The sequence below is a fragment of the Ischnura elegans genome, chromosome 8 (assembly GCF_921293095.1).
Source record: "Ischnura elegans chromosome 8, ioIscEleg1.1, whole genome shotgun sequence".
NCBI classification, from domain to species: Eukaryota; Metazoa; Arthropoda; class Insecta; order Odonata; family Coenagrionidae; genus Ischnura; species Ischnura elegans.
In genome coordinates this window covers 22,985,534-23,002,921 of record NC_060253.1, presented here as the reverse complement: position 1 = coordinate 23,002,921, position 17,388 = coordinate 22,985,534, and the positions used below count along the sequence as shown (strand labels likewise).

Below are 17,388 nucleotides of genomic sequence, written 5' to 3'. Positions count from 1 at the left end.
AGTACTGAAGTACTATAGTACTATTCAGTACTAAAAATGGTGATTCAAAATATTGTAGCAGCAATTCTTTTGAAAATTCTTGCATTTTAGTTGTCTTTTTTGTATTAATTCATTCGGTAAACGTGTGGTTAAAGGAGAAACTAGGAATAAGCTGCCAAGTTTATAGGATCGAATATTGCTTCTTAGCTTGCCCTATGGTGTACTACACGTCGGCTTTCATCATTTCAAATTATCTTATGCTATAGTTTAAAACAATAAAAATATCAGGCATACAAATATTTACTATATTTACGAGCCTATAGTAATTTGATTTCTCATGCAGAAATACCAAAAATTGGAAATGATTTGACCTAATAAGTTACATGGTATTTTATTATTTATTAATTTTAGGTGTGTGAGCTTCACATCGCACCTTGTGATATCAGAAAATAATCTGTGGCCTTGGACGAGAAGACGAGGAGAAAATTCTTGCTGAATTGAAGGTGCCCAGATTGGAGGAAGGTACCATTGCTTCACTGTTACCTGTCGCCAAGAAGACAGACATAGTGGCAGAAGTGACATATTTGTGGATGTGGATTTGATTTGTGCAAGTTGGTGCAGTGATAGTGGACGTTCATCGGAGAAAGTATTGACGATAGTTTGTATGTATCGACCAGTCCTCTTTTAAATAATTTTCTATTCGAAAGAGAATAAGAGTAATTGTTTCGCTAAATTAGATGTGGGATAGAAGAGAAAATTGGAAATATTATTGTGGTTGACAATAGAAAATACATAATATATGTATTGTATTTCTGTGGGTTTTTTCTATCCTGCCTCTTTAAAATTTCTTGCGATGGTGACTTCATGCAAAGTAAGTATAAAATCGGAGGTGTGATCTAAGAGATAACATGTTTTATTTTACAAGTGTTTATGCTGGTGATTTGGCAGGACTTTCATATTTTTAATAGGTTGATACATTTACTGCAGTGACCTAGGGACTTTTACTCATACCAAATAATTTTTCAAATACTTTAGCGCCTGATATGGGTAAGTTTTAGTAGCTGAGACTGAACTATACGTTAATTTTTGCTTGCATTTTGATGAATTCGATCATACTAATAGCAGATGTGTCAGCAATCCTGTTTCATCGGCAATTTTTATTTAAAAATTTTATTTCGTCAGGCTTTAGGGTAAGCTTTTTAATGCTCGTGGCCTATGTGATGTCTTATTTAGTGTCAAAATTAATAAGAATTTACTCTTATTAACATCTCAAGGTTTCCAAGTAAGTACGAGCCACTTTACAATGCTGGATGCTGGGGGTGCGTGAATTAGCCGTGAGAATCTCATTTTTCGCAGAGTTATTTAAGTGGCCGAGTAAAAACTTTGTCGGTCGTGAGTCTTTCATGGTAATTAGAATTCATGATATGGTGTTATTTACCTATTGAGAACTTACAGGTTCTCGCTACGGTCGGTAGCTATCGATTGTGTTGCGTTCGATACATTTTTCGATCGTGCGAGTTACGATATATCTAATTTCGACCTAATCGATTGAGATTAGCCTGAGTGCCGTGTTCCTGCGCGCTTCGTATCCAATCGTACGTGCTTAGTAGCGGACATTCACATGCTGCGTACGCGCTTCGTCGACAGGCCGCGAACGGAAAATATCCATTGACGAAAAGCGACGGAGCGGCATAGTATCCCCTTAGTCAATGGGTACTATGTACATACGAATTAGATACTGAGGGTTCTGTGCCGTCTGGGACCTTAATCGGTGAAATACATTAAAAAAAGAAAAACAGCCTGGGGAGGGGCAAGTCCACAAATATTATAACTCTTATTAAAATGCACCCTCTTCTCCCAGCTGCATCAGGCAGGGGCGCAGCTAGGAATTAAGGCTAGGCAAACGGGGTTGGGCGCTAAGCACTGGGGGGTCTGAGGGTGTGGAATACCCGCCAGGGTAAGCGGGAGGTGCGGGTACCCTCCCCTAAAAATATTTTTCATATAAATGGTTCAAAATGGTGAGTTTTGCGTCCTTCTCAGGGATATTTTATTAATATTTACATTATTCTGTAAGTAATATTAATCCAATTAAGTGAAATGGATTAAACTTAAAAATTCATCTGAGCTCTGGGGGGGTTTAATCCCCGAAACGCCCCCCCTCACTGTGCCACTGGCACCAGTGTATATCTACATTCATACTCACCTTTTGAGAAAAGTAGAAGTAATTTTATTGGTGATTTGTTATTTGTTCCATCCATTTGATGTGCGCTGAAGACGACTGTTGAGCCAACTTGGGCGACATTTTCATAAGACTCGAATGGTTTCACAGGATATAAACTGTTTTTATTGTACAAAATGGCTGTAATGCCAGTGTAAAAGTCTGGGTTCTCCAGGAGCATGACGACCATTGACGCGTTGTCATTCTCGTTATCTTTATTCCAGAATATAGGTGTCATATTTACCGCCATTGACCCATTGCCGTTCATCTCTTGGTAGCCTAAAAAAATGACGAAAGTTTATTTAAAATATAAAGTTTTATTTCATTTAATATCATGTGATTGTCAATTTATAAAACAGTGAAATATAAATATCCACTTTTATTGATTCTTAAGCTTAAAGAGATAGATTTGCACAAGGGGATTAACGTTACAAAAATGTTTTTGAAAAATTGAAATTGAAAATTAATTAGTTAATGAGCTAAGGCGATAATATATTGCCAAATTCCATTAATTTTTCAAAATTGTTTTAATAAAATGTTCGTGATACACCATCAATTGCATTTAAAGCAGAAAATGAACCTCTTCTATAGGGTAGATGAAGTGTTGGTCAACGAACTTTCTAGGATTTAGTTCACCACTGTCTTCAGCGAGAATAAAAGCATTCTCATTGAAGATGGTTGGAGTTTTACCCAACGTTACTTGAGACATCGCTGGACATGAATCAAACTCAAACAAATGAACTAAATTATAAACCAAATTCCTGTCTGATCATTCATGTCCTTAAGTTTTGGTGGTTCGCGCGGTAAACCATTCTCGATTACACAGGCCAACAAAAAAATATTGTTTGAAAATATTTCATTTTAAAAGCTGATATTAATAGATTTTTATTTTCCCTATACGGTGTATAGGGAAATCAATGAAGCACGGTGTTACATCATAAAATTGTTTGTAATTACTGTTAAATTACTAACAATAGTAATGTAGCGTGATAATACAGGGTTCACTTGTCAACTGGAATTGGTCAACATTTTCTTTCCCTTTTTTCCTTTAAGCTTCTTGTGTAGATTTTTTGCGCTGAATCGCTTGTTGCACTTTTCGATGAAGTGCCAACTGCAATCCCCCATTGTATTCGTTCATTAGACCTAATTTTTCAATTTTATATTAACAAAAAAAAGCTGTTGATTTCTAAAAATATTACTTGATTTCATAAATTTAACAGTAAAATGTGAATAAACGGTGAGCGATGCATTTTTTAAAGCATCTTACTTGGATTCAGCAGCTTAAAAAACATAATAGTAAGGTATTGTCACTAAAAAAGTTTTTTTTATCGTTGGCCTGTGTTATTCATGCATTCACACGATAACATGTGCTTATGAATGTGTCATGTCGTTAGACTCTTATACGTATACGATTAAGCTTATGGAAAACTGGATTAACATCTTAGCTAGTCTTCACTCTTTACGCTGATTCATACCCTTGAATCCTCTGACTCCTGCTTCAGGAAGCGCTGAGAATCCAGACACATGCTCGAGAGAAATAGGCTCAACATCTTTCGTCGCAGCAGCCACCATCAGCTTCTCAGTCGCCAGACGAAAGTCATTTGAAGTCCCTGATGCGTTGTCTGATGCCATGATTTCGATGGGATTTGTGTCCAAAACAGTGTTAGCAAGTGTTAGAGCAGAAATAATATCTTGGCGAGACAACTTTGAAGCATCGCTTATATTGTCTGCAACCATAGTTAAAACTTCCGTGATGATACTGATCTGGAAATCAACAGAGTTGGGAGCGATCAAAAGATAATATCGAAATCAGGCCTAATGGAGGAATGAAATCACCAAAAAATTAAATTATGCAATGAAGGAATTCCCTAAACGAGTGTCTTGTTTTTCGAAAGGCTTGGATTTCCAGTTGTGGATTGGATACATATAATATGGAATGAAAATTTAGATATAAACGGCTTCCATTAAATATTACAATGATTATAAACTTTAGGAGCAGAGATAAGAAAAAAATGGACAAAATCCTTATTGTCAGTCTTACTTGTACCATGACCTGAAGAAAATAATGACATCATTCAGTATTATGGCACGACGCTTACTCCAGGTATCTCACCTCAATTGCTGATAAATTAGAATATTTTTCCACTTCCTTCGCGAACTTCTCGAAGGAATCACCTTGCTCCACGCCAAGACTCAAATTTGATAATCGCTCCCAGCGTTGCGGAGGTTGACGACATAGTACACGAGAGTCGTTTGGTGATGGTAAAGGCTCCCAATAAACGCCCTGGAAAAGAAGGATAATTTACTACCTGGGTAGGATAGGCACATATAGCAGCATAAGTAAAGTCTATATATTTTTAAGAAAAGGTATTTTCAAATCTGACCATAGGATAAATGAATAGTTGGCAGAAGTTGCGTGACCTTTATAGGATATCATTTTTAATGGCATGAAATAGACATCGAAAGGATGTTCAGAAGAGACTTCCCAGACGGCACAGGAAGTTTTCATACCTGAATACGAGGGTGGACCATCAAGATACAAAAATCGCTCTTAGGAAGTTACTTAAAAGGTTTTGTTTCTTTATTTCCTTTAATGACGAAAAAAGATGCAAGAGGACTGGCAAATTCATATGCATCGATAAAATTGTATCTCATCGATAAAACTGTATTAGGTCTGGGACTATTTTCTTTCGCAGGTGGTGCCATCGTGCAATATCCTCCTAGAAAGATCACATGCCTTCACAAGCTGGGAGAAGCCGTTGGAGATCGCATCGTTTACGTCACGTCTCACCACATTTCAGAGATTTTTGTGGTTAAGTTTGTGAAAAATAGAGTGTCTGGTAATGGTGAAGTTTCCCTTATTCTTTAATTTCATTCACTGGGCTTCAGAAACGTGTTTGTGAGATATTTTTGTTAAAAATGCCTTTCGTGTGTGTATTGTGGGGATGAAATGGAAACTCCGGGACATGGTTCAAGTTTTTAGCTTTCCAAAAGATCCTGAGTTGAAGAATAAGTGCATTTGGGCGATGAGAAGAAAACATTTAACCCCTACGAAAAACTGTGAGGTATGTACTCTTTCTCGCTGTAATTATTTGGATGTAATTTTAAGTTAGAAGTGGCTTCGGGATGTTGATGCATCAACATCCCGAACTATTCAGTACTGAAGTACTATAGTACTATTCAGTACTAAAAATGGTCATTCAAAATATTGTAACAGCAATTCTTTTGAAAATTCTTGCATTTTAGTTGTCTTTTTTGTATTAATTCATTCAGTAAACGTGTGGTTAAAGGAGAAACTAGGAATAAGCTGCCGAGTTTATAGGATCGAACATTGTTTCTTAGCATCCCTATGGTGTATTACACGTCGTCTTTTATCATTTCAAATTATCTTATGCTATAGTTTAAAACAATAAAAATATCAGGCATACAAATATTTACTATATTTACGAGCCTAGTAATTTGATTTCTCATGCAGAAATACCAATAATTGGAAATGATTTGACCTAATAAGTTACATGGTATTTTATTATTTATTAATTTTAGGTGTGTGAGCTTCACATCGCACCTTGTGATATCAGAAAATAATCTGTGGCCTTGGACGAGAAGACGAGGAGAAAATTCTTGCTGAATTGAAGGCACCCAGATTGGAGGAAGGTACCATTGCTTCACTGTTACCTGTCGCCAAGAAGACGGACATTGTGGCAGAAGTGACATATTTGTGGATGTGGATTTGATTTGTGCAAGTTGATGCTGTGATAGTGGACGTTCATCGGAGAAAGTATTGACGATAGTTTGTATGTATCGACCAGTCCTCTTTTAAATAATTTTCTATTCGAAAGAGAATAAGAGTAATTGTTTCGCTAAATTAGATGTGGGATAGAAGAGAAAATTGGAAATATTATCGTGGTTGACAATAGAAAATACATAATATATGTATTGTATTTCTGTGGGTTTTTTCTTTCCTGCCTCTTTTAAATTTCTTGTGGTAGTCACTTCATGCAAAGTAAGTATAAAATCGGAGGTGTGATCTAAGAGATACCATGTTTTATTTTACAAGTGTTTATGCTGGTGATTTGGCAGAACTTTCATATTTTTAATAGGATTGATACATTTACTGCAGTGACCTAGAGATTTTTACTCATCCCAAATAATTTTTCAAGTACTTTAGCGCCTGATATGGGTAAGTTTTAGTAGCTGAGACTGAACTATACGTTAATTTTTGCTTGCATTTTGATGAATTCGATCATACTAATAGCAGATGTGTTAGCAATCCTGTTTCATCGGCAATTTTTATTTAAAAATTTTATTTCGTCAGGCTTTAGGGTAAGCTTTTTAATGCTCGTGGGCTATGTGATGTCTTATTTAGTGTCAAAATTAATAAAAAATAACTCTTATTAACATCTCAAGGTTTCCAAGTAGGTACGAGCCACTTAAGAATGCTGGATGCTGGGGATGCGTGAATTAGCATTGAGAATCTCATTTTTCGCAGTTATTTAAGTGGCCGAATAAGTTTTGTAAGTTCTCAATAGGTAAATAATACTGTATCATGAATTCTAAATACCATGATATAGTATTATTTACCTGTTGAGAACTTACAATTCATAATGATTCGTATTAAGGTTCTCGCTACGGTCGGTAGCTATCGATTGTGTTGCGTTCGATACATTTTTCGATCGTGCGAGTTACGATATATCTAATTTTTGACCTAATCGATTGAGATTAGCCTGAGTGCTGTGTTCCTGCGCGCTTCGTATCCTATCGTACGTGCTTCGTAGCGGACATTCACATGCTGCGTACGCGCTTCGTCAACAGGCCGCGAATGGAAATTATCCATTGACGAAAAGCGACGGAGCGGCACAGTATCCCCGTAGTCAATGGGTACTATGTACATACGAATTAGATACGGAGGGTTCTGTGCCGTCTGGGTTGTGGATGTCTGGCTGTCAAATGGACGTCCTTAGGACACCTTGAAATGGCTGGAAAAAGTCTATATTTTTAAAAAAGATAGGTTTAAATCTGAGCATACCTAGTATAAATGAAGAGTAGTCAGAAGTTATCTCAACTTTTTGGGATTAGATGTAATTTTTTAGCAAAAGACAGTATGTAACACAGCATGGAAATGTAAATAAATTGGTGCCAAAAAGATGTGAAAAAACTGCAATACGTTGAAAATAATACAACCGGATCTCCATTGCACAATTCAGAAAAATAATATAATTTTGAGGTGAAAGTGAGTGTTATTTGCTCAATATCATCTGAGTGACCTTATGTTAACGACTTATTCGTGGAAGAAATGCCCAAAATTACTGAGTGACATTCGCCTGCTTAAACCTCTTCAGACCTGAAATTTTATTATATTATTAGTATTTTCCGCAGAAAAATTGCGTTTGCCTCATTCCTCTTCAGACATTGTGCTGAAAAATATTAACCCAATTAAAAAAATTGTAATTGTTGTGATATTTACCACTTATATTGACCATGATATCTAAAAATAATGCAACAATAGGGTGGTTTCCTACTATTTTTTATTGCCTGAATCAAAAGATCATTACTCCTGGAGTACGTATTTCACACTTTTATATTTTTAAATGACGGTATCTATTTTTAGCGATTAAATGAAAAGTGAAAATTTTCAAGCGTGCAAAAACGCGACTGCTAAGTATGAATGCTGGGAAAACTCCGTGTGACGTCGTCCTGGTTCCCGCTGCCTCAAGTGAGGCGATCTTGGGGCGATGCTTTGAGCGCTGATACGACGCAGAATGCTAGCAGGTAGCAGAGTACCATGCTAGCTGGTAGCGCTTGGCTTAAATAAGGATTATTAATACCTTATCAAACGAAGAAACCTTTCCGACCTTAGCCAGTTTTAATAGGTGATTATTAAGACGTGTTTCTCTGAGCTCTGTGCCTCATGCATGCATTGGTAACCTCAGGCTATGTAAAACTCCTATCCTCTCGTGTAGAAACTTGGTCCCTGTGACGTCACGTGGAGAGGCTTCGCATGCGGGCTAATCTTGCCTTTTTCAAATAAGGATAAATTTGACCATTGCCATTCGTCTAAACCGGTTTTTCTAAACCCAAATAATTTGCGTATTATGAATACACGAATGATAGGAAACGAATCGCCATCAATGCCTTTCGATTTCTTTGATGAAGGAAACGACCCTATTACGAGAAAAGGGTTGCATACAAAAATAAAAGATGAATAAATAAGTGGTATTGATTATATATAGGGTCCTGTTGTTGTAATTACATAAAAAAATAGTTGGAAAATGGTATCAATGAATGGTAATCCCCTTTCCTAATGCCACTAATTGTAGAATAACACCAAAACTAGTCTTTTGTCATCGACCTCGCCTGAGAGAGTGCAGAATGTATAGAATACGACACAGTCGGCGCTCAGCACTTGGGGACAATCTCAAATGAAGAAATGATAACATACCAGATGATATGATATACTGGTACTGAAGATATTCAGGCGCAACGAGTGATCCTCGGGGCGGCAGCGGAAGAGTAGCAAGCAATTACCCCCTACTGACTCGGTTGCTCAAGTGACCTGTCGACCACAAATGGACTTTTGATTGGCATGAAGTCACACAAAGTCCTTCCTCGATGATAATTTATTTTGACTTTTGAAAACCTACGTGCGTTAGAACTCGGTAGATATGGTGAAATTGATGTCTTGAACTGGTCCTGACTAATAAATGCCAGGAACCACGGACAAAAACAGGGGTGCGGGATGGGATGAAGAAAAATGGGGTGACGGGTGTCAACCGTTACAAAGTATGACTACTATAGGTCAACTCTGCTCATTCACTGATATGCTCAATAGCTATGCGGTTGGAATGTCTTAAACCCTTCTACCCGTGACAACACACATAAGTACAAAGGCGTGCCTATGATCAAAAATAGAGGGGGACAAGCCGTACTCGTTCAAGTTTTAGCACAGTAAAGGTTATAGATCCAAAATTTCAAGAAATTTAAAACAGCGCTTTAATAGTTTTTAATATTGTTTGCTCGGAAAAAATATTTTTATTTTAATCACATATTTTATGCCATAATCACTTCATGCTACCGCCTCTTCTTCCGTGGCGCACGCTTTGTGCAGTGTCTTACATGATGAAACAACTATTTATGCCATTTGGGAGTATGTTTTTAAGGATGTGCGTTTTGAAAATATCCGTCTCAGTATTTGACCTAGAACCGTCTTAGTGTTTTTTATTTACAATAGTCTCAGTATTTTATTTACCGCCAATCCCAAAAGTCGACAGGAAGTTCGAGTAATTGATGTTACTAGAGAGCAGTAACCAGTCGACAATAAGGATATTATTATTATTCTGAGAGGACTCCTGTGGCGGATCTAGGGTAGGGAGAAAGGGGGGGGGTGTGGTTAGGTATGAAGCCTTGAGGATAACCTCTAAGCAGTAGCAGAGCTCCGGGAGGTTACAAATAATTTGAGAAATACTTAACTGGTACCTGATTATCCTAAGAATAAAGTTTTAAAAACAAATATTAATGTACATATTTAGTAAATTTACCTCATGGTAAGTTTCTTTTATGCATTACAATTTAATTCTTTACTTTAAAACGTTTTAATTCAATCATTAAAATTTTCAAATAAGTAATGCTTTTTTCAGTTTTAGCTTTCGAGGGTTGGAGCCTCCGTAGACCCTATCTTTCTCTGCCAGTGGTAATGTCTTGTCACGGGGAACGGTCTGTGCATTTTAGTTTTCCTTTTTGGGACTCGTATTTTTAATTTTTTTTTAAGTATAAGAAAGCGTATTGTATTTCATGCTTACCTCGAAGAAATCACCCTGGCAACTACGAAGTGGTCCAATGGTGTCGTCGCTATTCGGACAAGACTCTTCGGGAAGCGTGCGGCCTCCCTGGGGAGTCTTTGGCCACGTCAACCCGTGTCCTCTCTCCGGATGGCAATACCTGGTGCTCCTCAAGTTTACGGCACCTGGCTTGTGCTTCTCCAAGTAGTCTCTCATGTTGCGAATGCGCTCATTCCAGTCCAAATCCTCGCCCTGGAACTCGTCATTGAGACCGCGGAAAGACACACGGGCGCGGATTGTGTCTTCCTCCAAGCTTTCCAATATGTAGTACGTCGTGTTCTCTTGTTGATTTTGAGTCGTATACGTATCGAGTAGATCTGTCACTTCATGGTATTGGGAGGAGCTGAAAGTGAAGAGAACACTCACGGCATCCTAAAATTGCAATAATTTTATGGATGGCCGTGAGAGGATATGTGAGTAGGGATGCGAGAACGTTTTTCATAAAAAGCCCATCTCGAAATATTTCATTTTGGTTTTGGTAAAAAATCTCTCTCAGTGAGAAAGAGGGGGAGTTTTGTTTCGCATGATCTACCTTTTTGGAATCCGTGCTTACAGCCATGGAGGAGGTTACGAGAGTCCAAGAAAGTCATGATATTGCTAACAACGATATGCTCGAGTATCTTGCCTATAATCGACGTTGACGAAATTGGACGATAGTTGCCTGGGTCAAGGCTGCTTCTCTTAATCTCAGAGTAAGGCACGATATGTGAAGCTAACCCCTTAAGGACACGCGCGGGTATTGGGTACATGGGTTATCTAAATAAAATTCAGGACTGTCTGTATTGTATGAACAAATTGTGTTTCGATGGAATAATATCGCAATGTTTATAATTAATCCTGATGTTTTTAATTATAAAATGTTAGCTTTTTCCATATTTTTGGTGACAAGTTTACCATCTTTATCAAATAACGAATATACGGTTGAGGGTTTTTCCCGAAGCTCTCTCGCATACCACCAAAACGATTTCGAATTTTCTTCGAGTAATTCATCAAGTACCTTTCTTTTGAACTTTCGCAGTGCAGCCCGCATTGATTTCTTGGGTATTGAGCGTGTACAGCATAACTTTCTTTTGTTTGTATTTCCTTCCACTTATTATCAAACGTAATGGACAAGTTGTATAGCTTACTCTTTTTCCTGTGGTCTCTTATGCCATCATTGTTGTACCAACTTGGTTCTTTAATATCACATTTCTGTGTTTGCGGAATGTGCTTTTTGATTCCTTGGCGCAGAATTTCTAAGGAGTGTTTACATGTTACATATGTGCTTTTATCCTCTGGTATAGCTACGAATTTTTTGTAGGAGTCATAAGGCATCTCGCCAAATTTAATGATGTTGAATTTATAAAAAAATTAAATATTGTGTTTTGGTTTTGTAGCTGTCACTGCATCAATTTTTAACGTATCAAAAATTACTCTGTGTTCACTTATACCGTCAATAATATCGATTTCTTTCATGAAGTTAGGAGTGATTTGCATGTACTTTGGGTAGTATCTCGCTGATTTCACTATTCTATCAGTTCGGCTTTACAGTGTAAGTACACCAATTTGTAGATAGAAAATTAAAATCTTCCCCTAATAACTATTACATTTTTACTGTCTCCCAGAGGAAATGCGGATGTTTATTTTTTTAGTTGGTATATAATAATAACTTCGGAGTTAGGAGGCCTATAAAAAGAGCAAACATGAATATTTCTTTTGTTTCGCTGTTAACTGTACACCACACACTTTCTATTTCGCTGTCAATTATTTCCTGGTGTCAATTAATCAATCATTTCACTGTGTAAATTTGATTTAGCTGTAAGCATATTGTAGACTCCGAAATCTTGATCCACGGGGACAAGGAAGGTAACTTTCTTTCGGAGTTTACAAAGTTTAATGGGGGTTTTAAGAATTTAAAGGGACCTAATAGAATAATAATAAATAAATTAATTAAATTGTAATCTCGTAAACACATATGCATAAAGTGTCAATGAAAAGGAAAACTTGAAAAGGAAGACAAAAATCTTAGCTTAATACATTTCCGTAACAGAAATATAGAAAAAATTGTTGCTGAATTTGAGTTAAGAAGGGTATGAAAGGTATCGAATTACAAAAATAACATACCGTGAACCGGAACAGCATCGTTGCATGTAACTCAATGAGTTCATGACGACAAGATAGTAGTCCTTCTATATCGTCTATTTCAATGGGGCACCATATTTTAGCCTCTCCTGTTATGTTGGGAGGTAGCCCCTCCCATTTTTGTAATAATATCATACAGTCCCTCCAGTGGGGATAGTAAAAATGTCTGTAATTCATGGAAAAATCCTTGTGGAGCCGTGAAGTAACTTTGCATTGGATGGGCCAATACGAGTTGAGGTCAAGCAAACAACGTTCTTCTTTCAAACAATACTCTCCGTTAGGCTGGATGTAATAATTCAGCATAGCGCCAGTGTCTTCTTTTACTGGAACTAGCTCGATTCTAGTAAGGGTACCATAAGCAGTATCTACTGAAAAGAGAATAGAAAAATAAAGATCAGCTTGCGTAAATTAAAACAACTCAATTTACTCGCATTCAAATTTTCCACGTTACAACAAGTCATTGATGAGGTATTTTTACCGATAATTAATGTAGTAGTTGACATTCGCATATTAACGTGCACTCCCCTGTCGGCTTTGTTCCTCAATAACTACCTTCTGCTTGGGTTCTTAGGAGACTATTTTTAGAAGAGCATCGGCACACGTAAGCATAAGTAACGTCAACTGGAAACCGTATGTAGGCGGAAAATGTACTAATTTTTGGGAATAACAATAAAATTAAAAATAGTAATAATAATAATAATGATGATAATAATAATAACCCGTGACGGGTTTTCCGTCCCCCATCGGGCGCGTCCCCAGGTGGCGGATAGGGGAATGCTCGGCAGATATGCAGGGTAGGTGGGAAATAAAATACCACCCTCGGACCAAAACGGAAACCGAAATCCAGGCGCGTCTGATTCCATATTGGGCGGCGTCCTGGTCATCGTTTGTCACCATGTTAGGGGCGGTTGTCTCTGTACCTGGCCGTAGGTATAAAAGGCAATACCCATTCTTAATGATGGAGACTAAATCGGAAGCCTCGGATGGCCTGCCGCTGCATGGGGATCGCCAGGGTGCCTTAGGAGCCGTCGCTGGAGGTAACAGTATGCGAACTGACGGTGGTCATGCACTGAGGAGGCGAGTGCTGACCGGGAGACCCGAAGAAAATACAGCCCGCCACATAAGCAGCACCGCAACACCTACACAGGCTGCGACAGCTGAAAGTGCTTCCCAGAATCCACTTTTTCCTGAGACTACTGAAGCTGGCCGTAAACGTATGCGCATGAAATGGCACCATGAAATAAACTGATCTATCATGCGTACGTATTTTCTCGTAACAAATAATAATAATAATATTATTATTATAAATGAAAAAAACAAAAACTTCAGGAATAAGTTAATTTAACAAAATTCGCAGATATAACAATATAAGTTTTCAATAACAGCGAACAAGTGAGACTTTAACACTGTAAATAAGTATTATAATTCCATTTTCAACGAATCCATATATGAATATGGCAATTTAATTGTTATTAACTATAGCAACAACAATAGTTATTGTTGCAATAGAAATTCAAACAATCATATATATTTAATCAACTGTCATATAAATGGTATTTAATGAAAGCATTTGGCAAAACCAAGATGGAAAATCCGGTTAGAACGGAAAGTGGATGCAATAAGACAAGATCTTGCACATTCAATCCAGTTTTCCACTGGTAATCCCAATACATCATTGAAAAAAAAAGTTGAAGAGGCATTCATAAAATACCGTTCCCACACTCTCTACGACAAACCAAATGAAAGTGTAAAAGAAATTATTGACACCCTCAAGCAAAAACTTGCAGCCACAAAAATGAGACTCAACAGATATCTATAATAAATGCACAAGAAGAAAACAACAGAATTCCCAATTTGAAAAAAATCAACGAAATTTTTACAGAACATTGGGAAATAAAAAACAGAAGAAATCCATTTCTTGTGAAAATAAAAACCTGAGTAGTTTTAACTCTCAGGAAATGGAGAAATTTTGGTCAAATATATGGTCGAATGATACATCCCATAATGGAAATACAACCTGGATGAGGAATGAAAGAACAGCAGCGGAAGACATAGAAACTATGCTTCCCGCTATTATTACAATTGAAATTCTTGAAAAAATTCTCAGCTGAACGCATAACTTGAAAGACCCAGGAAGTGATAATGTACAAAACTTTTGGTACAAAAAAAATCACCAGCCGCCATAAGCTTCTGCTAAAATGCATAAACGAATTTTCGAAGTTTCCAGAAAACATTCCAGCTTTTTTAGTGGAAGGTGAAACAAATTTTTTGCCAAAAGAAGTTGCATGTAACGATCCATCAAAATATAGACCGATAACTTGTCTACAAACATTTTATAAAATTTTCACCTCTTGCATAAAAGAAGTAATCAACAACCATATAGATGAGAACCACATTTTTACGGAAGAACAAAAGGGGTGTCGCAGAGGAAACAAAGCTTGCAAGAAACAGTTGATAATTGATTCAATAATTCTTAAACCAATACAGGAAATGAAGAGGAACCTACGCAGTTGCTACATAGATAACAAAAAAGCCTTAGACTCTGTTCCCTATTCCTGGCTAATAGAAGTACTAAACATCTATAAAATTCACCCAGAAGTTATTAAAAGTCTCCATACCGTGATGAAAAAAATGGAGCACTATCTTGCACAAAATAACTGACGAGGGTCTTTTACAGACAAATAATATCAAAATCAAACGGGAAATATTTCAAGGTGACTCTTTTAGTGCGTTATGATTCTGCCTTCTAGCTAAACCCTTTATTAAACATCCTGAATAATACTCAATATTGAGTCAAAATAAAAAGGAAAGGACACCAAGATGCCATACTCTATCACATCTTTTCTATATGGACGATCTCAAGCTGTATGCAGGATCTAATAATAATCTAAATCAATTAGTCCGGTTAACTGAAATATTTTCTATGGATATAAACACGGAAAATAGTAATAGATAAATGTAAAACTATCACAATGGTCCGATGTAGAGTACAAAGGAATGATATCCACTGCAGGATGGGCAAATAATAGAGGCCATGGATGAGGGACATACCTATAAATACCTTGGATTCCAACAAGCAAGACGACTAGACCACTCTACGATAAAGCAAAAACTTTCGACTGAATTCCAAAATAGAGTCAAGAAACTTGTTTGCACGGAATTAAACAGAAAAAACCTCACTAATTCAATTAATACCTTTGCCATCCCTCTTCTGACATACTCCTTTGATGTAATCAAATGGTCACAAACAAATCTAGACTACCTAAAAAGAAAAATTCTGTCCCAAATGACAGAGGAAAACATGCTCCATAAAAACTCGAATATAGAGAGGAGCACGTTGCCCTAAAAATTTGGTGGAAGGGGTATCGTAGACATCAAGAATCAGCACAACTCACATCTTTCTCAGCTACGGAAATACTTTTTCAGCAAGAACTGTGCGTCGTATCTCCCGAGATCCATCTTCGACGTAGACAATAAATACACATTGTTAAACCTATCTGACGAAAGAACGTAAATTAGTGAAACCACTGTTGCTATGGACAGTAAAATGTCAATGTGGAAAGCTATATCCCTTCACGGAAGACACACTCATGCCCCAGAGGCCCCTGAAATCGATAAAGATGCATCGCACGCATGGCACAGGCATGGGCAACTTTTCCGAAGAAACAGAAGGATTTATGATCGCAATACGAGACCAGGTGGTGAAAACAAAACATTATGATAAATATATTATTAAACACCCAAATGTATTGGATGACAGATGCAGAAAATGTGATAATGCCTCTGAGACGATACAGCACATCACAACTGGATGCACTAACTTATAAGACTCACTCACAATAACTCACAAAAAGACTATTTGCACCGTCACAATCAAATGTGCAACATCATCCACCAGATATTAGCTCTGAAGTATAAACTCATAGATGATGGAGTTCCTTATTATAAGTACACACCTAAAACCATGCTTGAAAACGATCACTGCAAGACTTATTATCATCATCATCACTGGTCAACAATCCTAGGATTGGTTTCACGCAGCTCTCCACTCAGTTCTCCTATCAGCTAATCTTTTCACTCCTACGTATTTCTTCTCTTTCACATCTCTCTTTACTTGTTCCATATATTTTGTTCGAGGTCTTCCTTTTCCATTCTTGCCTTCCACCTGTCCTTCGACGATTGTCTTCATCAGGCTATCATGTCTCAAGATGTGGCCTATAAGGTTGTTCCGTCTTCTTATTAAGGTTTTCATGAGTCTTCTCTTCTCTCCTACCCTTCTTAGGACTTCCTCGTTACTAACTCGGTCGATCCATTTGATTTTCATCATTCTTCTGTAGCACCACATTTCAAAGGCCTCTATGCTTGCTTTCTCCGCTGCGGTCATTGTCCATGTCTCACTTCCGTATAGGAGCATACTCCAGATGTAGGTTCTTATAAATTGTTTCTTTACATCCATATTTAAGTTTCCCGCTGTAAGCAGGTCTCTCTTTTGGTGGAATGCTCTCTTCGCCTGGGCTATTCTGCTGATAATTTCTTTCTTGCTTCTCCCGTCACTAGTTATCTTGCTTCCCAAATAACAGAATTCATCCACTTCTATCAGTTTTTGCCTCCCTATTTTAATGTTGGTCTTGACTTCTTCAATTCTGCTGCATTCTAAGATCTTGGTTTTCTTCGTGCTTATTTTCAGTTGATATCTACTCATTACCCTACCCATATTAATCAGAATATTTTTCAAATCCTTCCCTGTTTCTGCTATAACGGCTATCTCATCGGCAAATCTTAGCATGCTTATTTTTTCTCCATGGATATTCACTCCCAATGCCTTTTCTTTGATTTCCTTAATGGCTTTTTCAATGTAAACGTTGAAAATTACGGGTGACAATGTACAGCCTTGTCGCGCTCCTTTCTTAATTCTTGCTTCCTCACAGCTGGGCCCTGATTTTATCACGGCTACTTAGTTTTTGTATAAACTGTGGATGATTCTTCTATCATTATAAAGAACCCCAATTTCCTTTAGGATTCCAAGCATTGTGCTCCAATCCACGTTATCAAATGCTTTCTCTAAGTCCACAAACGCAACGAATGTTGGCTTGTTCTTTTCCATTCTCTTTTCTATGAGCAGTCTTAGGGCCAATATTGCTTCCCTTGTGCCTTTGTTTTTTCTGAATCAAAATTGGTCCTCATCCAAGTACTCTTCTGCTTTTCGTTCTATTCTTCTATAGATGATGCTTGTCA

The 17,388-nt window shown here is 37.4% G+C and overlaps 1 protein-coding gene across 1 annotated transcript in view; it reads right to left on the bottom strand.

The window, feature by feature from the left end:
* Positions 1-12,153, bottom strand: part of LOC124163829 (adhesion G protein-coupled receptor L4-like) — a 30,946-nt gene extending 18,793 nt beyond the window's left edge. The window contains exons 1-5 of the mRNA XM_046540931.1: positions 12,136-12,153; positions 9,994-10,404; positions 4,311-4,481; positions 3,673-3,961; positions 2,183-2,476 (exon numbers count right to left, since the gene is read on the bottom strand). Of these exons, the coding sequence (XP_046396887.1) occupies positions 2,183-2,476; positions 3,673-3,961; positions 4,311-4,481; positions 9,994-10,404; positions 12,136-12,153 (1,183 nt within the window). The remainder of the gene's footprint in view (positions 1-2,182; positions 2,477-3,672; positions 3,962-4,310; positions 4,482-9,993; positions 10,405-12,135) is intronic.
* Positions 12,154-17,388: the final 5,235 nt, after the last annotated feature.